Source organism: Drosophila albomicans, chromosome 3 (genome assembly GCF_009650485.2).
Source record: "Drosophila albomicans strain 15112-1751.03 chromosome 3, ASM965048v2, whole genome shotgun sequence".
Lineage (NCBI taxonomy): Eukaryota > Metazoa > Arthropoda > Insecta > Diptera > Drosophilidae > Drosophila > Drosophila albomicans.
In genome coordinates, this window is record NC_047629.2 from 2617570 (window position 1) to 2625739 (window position 8170).

The 8170-nt window shown below is 35.0% G+C and overlaps 1 protein-coding gene across 1 annotated transcript; it reads left to right on the top strand.

The window, feature by feature from the left end:
* The first annotated feature begins 7335 nt into the window (after positions 1 to 7335).
* LOC117568682 (uncharacterized) lies at positions 7336 to 7913 on the top strand. Its single transcript, XM_034249490.2, has 2 exons — positions 7336 to 7419; positions 7476 to 7913. The coding sequence occupies exons 1-2, from the start codon at positions 7363 to 7365 to the stop codon at positions 7824 to 7826; spliced, it is 408 nt and encodes a 135-aa protein (XP_034105381.1). The 5' UTR covers positions 7336 to 7362; the 3' UTR covers positions 7827 to 7913.
* Positions 7914 to 8170: the final 257 nt, after the last annotated feature.

Genomic DNA, 8170 nt, shown 5'->3' on the forward strand with positions numbered 1-8170 from the left:
CTCTCTCCTCTCACTCTTTGCTTTTCGCTTCTCCCGCCTTCAGTTTGTCATCCGTTTGCTTCGCCGAAAAATGCCCCATGGCAAAGCTCAAATGTGGTGGCATCTCTCTCTCTCTCTCTCTCTCAGTTGCCAGTTGCCAGTCGTCGAGATGCGAGTTTGCCGGGTGCTGAGTGCCTGTGTGTCGCTCTGGGGGCCAAGTGTAAAGTGGCAAGTGTCAGGACAACAAGAAATTAGTTTCAAAATGGTATTCTCCAAAGTAATAACATTCAGTCGCAGGAATGAGCTTATTCAAGCAGCATGACAAGAGATAATCCAGTCAAGTATATGAGATGTTCTACAGAACAATAACTTGATGAAATTAGTATCATAATCGAAATTCATAGAACATATTAAGTTTGAGAAGTATCCTAAAGTATCTGTACTTCATCTATTTATAAGGTAGCTACGCTGTATTTTCATTAATCTCTGGCAAGCATCTAGAGCAACAACTCCATGCAAAATTTGTATACTCATGAGCTGTTCTCACTCTTGACAAAGCGAACACTTTGCAAATTAATAATGCACGCAAGTAAATTAATTTAAAATCATATTTATAGCATTTTAGTTAATTAAATGCGCAAAAATGTGCCCATTTCCCTCCTTTCTACTCTAACTCTCCTCTTCGTCTAGGTGAAAGTGTCAACTGCACGAGTGTGTTGACTGCTTTCTCGTTGTTGCGTTGTCTGTCGCAGTATTTCCAACACTCTCACACACACACACACTCTTAGGCACTTACAGTCACATATATACACACCTCCTTTTCGCCTTACCCGCCACATTCCGTCTGCCGCCTGCCGCCTGCTTGCCGCGACATTTATGAACTTTATGAAGTCTGTTCCATAAATCATCTTACACACACGGCAGGGCTAACATTCTGCTTAGGCGAATTTAATGAAAAAAAAAGCAGATTAAGAAAACGAGCTACAAATACACTCTCTTTTATACATATATGCTTGATATGTGAAATATTAAAACAATAGAGTAATCAATAGAATTAATTTAAATTGCTTATAATATATTAAACTGTCCCACAAAAATATTCGAATATTAAAAATACTTAAAAGTACTTAAACAAATTTGACACTTTTTTTAAAAATCTAATATATTTAGTAAACATAAAGAGGTATCTATAATCTATAATTGCCTATATGTAGAAATAATTCATATTTTTTAAAATCGAATATATTTAGTATTTATAAAAAGGATTCTATAATATATATGACTCAGATGCCAGACTTCCAAAATTTAGTATATTTATAGAATCGAATATATGCATTTAATATTTATAAAAGGAAATCAAGAAGATGTATGAATTAGACGCTAGAGTTACTAAATTTAGGATATTCAAAACAGAACTTTCGTGTTAATTTATGATTTCATTTTAGACTTAGCCTTGTTAATAACACTTCCTAAAAGTGTTTTTTAGTATTTCATGTTATAAACCTAATGTTCTTTCAAATGCTATATGCAGAGTTCTAATCAATTTAATAATTATGAATAAGCAGATTTTCGATACGGGAAATCATCCCAATTTATATGAAAAATGTTTGTTGACCATATTTATAGAGTATTTGACAGAGCATATAGTTATGTAATTCACAATTCTGAGAGTTTCTCGCTTAAGTTGTCTGCACGAAAGCGAAAGATGAAATCATGCGGTCGTTGCAGAGACGCTATGCTCTTTAGGTGCTATGCCAAGGTGAATGGGTGGCAGCGAAAGCGCGGGGAGTTGGGGGCATCAAATGTGGAGCTCTGAATGGTCGGACAGGTGGATGGGTGGCCGCGACTGTTCGCTATTTGCTGCCTTTGGCTCTGGTACTGTGAACTGTGCTGTGTGTGTGGTTGCAACATGTGTGCCACATACACGTTGCCGTGCCACATGGCGCATCGTACCGCATCTCTGTAGCAACTTCGACTGTTTGTTTGCCTCCTTATTTTTTTGCTTTTTATTTATTTTTCTTCTTTCCTGGTGTTTTTGTTTTCTCTGTGACTTGAAGTTGGTTTATTATTTTGTGCTTATTTCTAATTTTTTGCGCATTATCTTGGGTTTATTTTTATGTTTTTTGATTTTCACCGTGATTTATGCAATCTATGTGTATATTTTGGTGCTGCAAAGTTAATGTGGCGCATTATGGAGCCACATAGTTTCAGTTACGCTCAGATTATGCTAAGTAATCCCTCCCGGGGACCCTCTCTCCTTCCCCCCCTCTCTCCACACACATGGCCATCAAAGTCAATAAAGTGCAGAAGAACCCGGCGCATATAAAACAATTTGCCTACAATGGGCCGAGACCATTTTGGACAGCAATTTAAAATTGTTTATAAAACAGCAGCCAATCTCTCTGTCCGTTACACACACACACACATATGTATGTGTGGTGCACACACACATGAGCATAAAAGTTGCATAGAGTTCGGGCCGCGACCAAGATGCGGCTACCACGGCCACAATAGCTCCCAGAGGTCGGCATTAAATTCTGTTGCTGGCCTATATAAGAATGAATGGAATGGTGCGGGGTGATGGGGAGAGGAGGCGGGGGCAGCCTAACTACACCATGGGGACAGCAATTGATGATAGTCTAAGGCTAAAGATATGTATGTAGCCAAAGCGAATGCTGCAGGATATAAAAGGACTTAGTCGCATGTTAACGCAACGCCTACGCAAATCCACAACGACAACAATAACAACAACAACGCAAGCATCTCCCCTCTCCTCCCCCTCACCACACTTTTCACCACTCAATGCAATGCAACTGCCGCCAACCCAGGTCCGCCTGAGGGGGTTTGGGCTGTCTGGTAATGCGACTTATGCCTCCCCAAAGTCATCGTCCCAGCATCCTGACTGCCGTCTAGCTTTCATTATGAAGTCATAAACGCACATGCAGCCGGGCAGGCCAAAAAATTGGGGAGACCGCGGGTCGCTTTTCCTCATCATGGCTGGGCTTGGGGTTTACTTGTTTTTTAGCACATGTAAAAATGCTTGTTATCAAAATAAAAAGCTCAAACATACAACCGAGTAGCGAATACTGAATACTCTAATATGCAGTTAGAGAGAGCAAAACAAAAAAGAATATTTATAGAATTTATTATGTAGTATGTTTTTATTTTATGAGAAATTCCAAACAGTAACTAACTAGTCTTAGATTATGTTATATATGATTATACTTATATTATATATTATTATATTAAGTATATTTCATTGAGTGATATATTCTCCAAGTAGTAAAATTTTAAATACTTATGTTTATTATGCAGAACATTAATAAAAAGGTTCATTTTGATTTATGTCAATATTACAAACTTAAATAAATAGGTTATTTATTTATTTGAAGTTGGCTATAAGCAGTGGATATAAAGCAAAAAAGGGAATAATAGTTAGTTAGTCAAAGTAAAGTAATAAAATTGTTACAGATGCAGTGTTATGATGTTATACTTCAAATATTATTATATAACAAATAAACTAAATATAAGGAATTAAAAATTAAGGAAAAAGGAACAATGTTAATATATCTGTATTGAAATTAAAGTTATAGGCTTGTTACAGAGAAAAGGTTTTGATATTTTAAATCAAATATTGTTATATAGCAAATAAACTAAAATACGAGTATAAAGAATTAAAAATGATATTGATAATTTAGCTACCACCAATTTTTGTCCTCCTAAATCCCTCATATAATTATTATGATCGAGTTAAATTTCTGTATTTCCCTCAATTATGTTCAGAAATTAAACTTTGTGTTGCGAGTTAGACATACTCCATATTCTACCATAAGTACCTTATAACATAAGTAAGGGCAACACAAAAAAATAATAGGGCGCAAAAAAAAAATTAAACAAGAAGATGTGGACAATTTTCGGGCAGTGCCTCAAGCTTAAACTGTTATTACTAGGCGGCTGCGGGGCTGCTGTTTATGAGTTGTAAAGCCTCAGTCAGACAATGGCCTCAACACAGCCTCCTGCAACAGCAAAATAGCAGCAGCAGTAGCAACAGCAACAGCAACAACGACCAGGACCAGGAGCAGGACACATGCAAGCTAAGCCCTAGGACATATTACATAGCCAGTGTGAAGGCATTGCCCGGTCTAGTTTGTTATTTTAAAGGACCTTAAGGGCAGTCACATGAGTCAAGGGGGAGACTGGAGAAATTCACGTAGTTGTCAATGGACTATGGTAGCTTCTTATGCTTGGCTGCATTTTGTATTTATGTTATTTTTCGTCGCCCATAATATGTGTCAGGCTTTAACGAGACCAGGAGCCGAGAGCGTAGGCAAAGACTTGTAAAAGCTTTTGCTAGGTAAGCATTGTAAATTGTGCAAATTTCTTGGGCAAACTCTTAGAAAGATCAACAATTGTTCGAGCCTCTACGTCATTCCCAAGCATTGTTCTCTAGATGAAGAAATAAATATTGTTGGGCATTCTTATGGCACACAGGTTTAAAATAAATTACATTAAGAACAAGCAAAGTTTAAGGTATAATTTTCAAAAACGTATTTGCGGGCATGTTGAGAAGTTATTACTGAGTTTTTATACCCGCTACTCATAGTGTTAAAGGGTATTATAACTGTGTATATTTTAGTATATTATTACTATATTCTATATAATTTCGGAACAGTATATTAATTAATGATATGTTTGTATATTTAGAATTTTTTAGTATATTATTTTGGTATACTTAAATACTTTTTTACTTTTCCTTTAATCGTTTATTTCGGAAATACAAATTTATTAAAGACATTGCAAATTATTTAATATTTATTACTTTTTATATTACAAAATATTTATGTGTGAGTTAAATTTCATAATTATAACATTGTGTTCTCTTACAACATTAAACCTGACTTTAATGCCCCTCCTTTGCGGATTGCTCTTCTTAATGTGCATATCTAGTTTCATTGACTTGCCACTGTATCTTTTCAAGTATCAGTAGCCCCCTTTTTTGAAGTGTCTGTAAGATGAGAGCCAATTGTTACGGCACTCCTCCCCTTCAGTTGTACCCATCACTGCCCTCGATTTTAATGCCTTGAGGGTGTTAAACTAATTGAATGGCTCGCTCTTCACTTTTGCAGCAAATTTGGAGAAACTTGTGATCTCAAATTTCGCGAGACTTACCTAACAAAAAAAAAGAAATGTAGAGTAGAAGGGCACGCGTCAATTAAATTGAAGTGCATGAAAAATGTATTTTAAAAGCTTGGCCAATATTGTTTTACTCTCCAGTACATTTGATTTGGCGCAAAGAAAAAAAAAACGCGTTAACGAACGGACTCAACGTTGGTTCAAGCTCAGCACGTGCCATAAGCTTAAGAGCTTGTTAAGCATTCGATTTTACGGCATTACTTTAAGTTCGACTACCATCCACAACCCAGCCAACTAGCCAAGTTCGATCAAAGAATATTGGAAATCGGAGTACGAAATATGGAATACCCTGTAACTAATTTGAATAGATGTAAATCTCAATTTCGACAGCAGAAAATTAGGCTGTTGTTAAAAAGAGAATTAAGAAAGAAAAACATTTATTTTTGCATATATATTACTTCTATTTTTAACTCTTTTATTTCGATTTCATTTTGTGCCATAGTAATAAAATGAAAATATCATAAAGCATTGATAAGTCGACACTGCTTATTTTAACAATGTGCGGCGAGCAAAACGAGAAAAATTTGGACAGTTTACAACACATTTTTGGCATACTTCACACAATCTACTGATGAAGTCAGCTGGAAAACTCGCATTGCTTTGATGTTTCGACAGCAATTGCAATGTTTACGCCCACTACACACCCACTCGCCCGCCTCTCACCCAGTTAGCTCTCACACCTATTCACACACACACATACGTGTACATTTAAGCTCACTCAAACTAAAAGAGGGGAAAGGACAGAGAGAGGAGGAAAACATAAGCACAAAGCATGCCATTTGTTAAATGTCCTTTGGCGCATTTCAAAGCGCAACTTCAAAGTCCGAAAATGACCTTTGTGTGTGGCCAAAGCTGCGGCCAGGTAGCATCGCCATCTTTATACATACAAAATACTTATTCGCTTAGTATGTACATTCATAAAAGAGCCACTAAATAGTAATTTACTAAATTAGTTTGTTTTTCCAACTACACCACAAAAGAGGGAGAAAGCAGCTGCCAACTGGCAGCGTGAACAGGAGAGAATAGAACCGAACTTTTTGCCTCTTGTGGCAGGACTCCATTAAAATTTTCCTAATTACTCTAAAAGGATTTCAATTAGCGACTGAAATCATGTTCAACTCAATGAAAATATACTATACGATATATTAATAATAATAATAACTATCACAATTATCATAAAAACAAAGCCAATTAACATAATGTCATAAAAATGCAATTAACATTATACAAAATTATGTAATATGCAGAATTTAATGAAGCGCGTGCACAGAAAAAATTAGATAGCAGTTACAACAAAACGTTATTAATTAATATACACAAAACGCAAAATTGTTGCAAAAATAATAAAAACATCAACAACAACAACAAAATAGGTAATCAAGATATTCAATGACAAAATGCAAAACACAAATGATTTTGTTGCATTTCTGCGGGGCATTTGCAGTAAACAATTTCATTTAATAATAGTTATAGATGATGGGAAAATGCACCAGGAATTATGTAATATTAGGCAAATCACTGAAGTAATTAAAATTGAAAGATAGTGAAGCTTCAATTTAGAGTTTGGGTCGTTACGAATTGCAGTTGAAAAAGAAAATTAGTTTCTGGTTTCAAATTTTCTATTTGTTTTTCAACAAATACAAATTTGAAACTAATTTTATTTTTCATAAAACTCTAAAAAAGATACTTTTTTTTGTATAAAATTATTATTAATTGAAATAGTTTATTAATGTAGTATTGTTATTTGAGTAATAAATAGACAAATATCACCAAATTTACGTATTTGTTATTAATGAATGATGAATAATGAACATATGAGAGCAATTAATGTTTATTTTCAATAGAATTGTTAAGTATATAATTAGTTTTGTTTTCTATAATGAACTTTACCATTACATAAAAAATAGTAAAAAAGTTTCTTGATGACGTGGAAATCAGAGTCACTCTCAAAAAATAAATACGAAATAATTTGATTACATTATTAATTACACCATACACAAAGTAAGTCCATAACAGTAGCAATGGCATTGACATTGACTGCTCTCACTTGCTCGCCAAGCGGAACCGATTGCTGATGATAATCATTGGAGAACAAATAGATTGACTAATGCAGTTACAAAACTGGGCATTCACTATAAAAGTGCAGTTCCAGTTTGGAGTTTCACTTAGTGCATTCGAAACTAACGCAAAATGAAGACAACATTTAGTTTGGCGTTGCTGCTCAGCTGTCTGACTGGATTCTTTATGGTTGGTATTACATTTTCAAATTTGATTTGGGTTGTAATTTATTTCGTATTATGTAGGCCAGTTCCGCTGAGAAGGCTGCTGAAGTTCTCAATGATTGCATGACTGAGAACGGTGTCAGCACACAAGACTTGATGGATCTAAAATCGGGAAAATTGAAGCCTGAAGATGTCAAGGATAACATGAAGTGTGCCACCCAATGCATCTTTGTGAAGTTTGGATTTATGAATGACAAAGGCACTCTGCTGAATGACCAGATATTGGCGCATTTCCCCGATGCCAATCTTAAAGCTCAGGTGCAAAATGCCCTCACTGCTTGTGGCAGTATCGTTGGCAGCAATCCCTGCGACACAGCCTTCAAGATGATGGTCTGCTTTGAGAAACACGCCAATGATATGTTGAATATATAGATTGCACTTGCATAGATTAACAGATTGTCAAGCCAATGCACTTAAATCAGCAAAATAAATCGAATTCATACAGCAAAACAAGTTAACTTCTAAAATTACAACAAATTTAATGAACAGGGTGTTGAACATTAGTAGAAAAAAATTATTTTTGGAGTAGTTAATTGCAAACATTTTTAAGATAACTCACTATAAGAACTGATTTAAAAATTTTTTGAACTAAAATTATTAATTATTTAGCAAATTCGATATAAGTTCATACTAGACAGTTGAGTTAAAGTATTTTATTTTCGAACTTTGTATTTATCGCTAAAATTATTGTAACGTTCCTTAATCGGGTTTCTTGA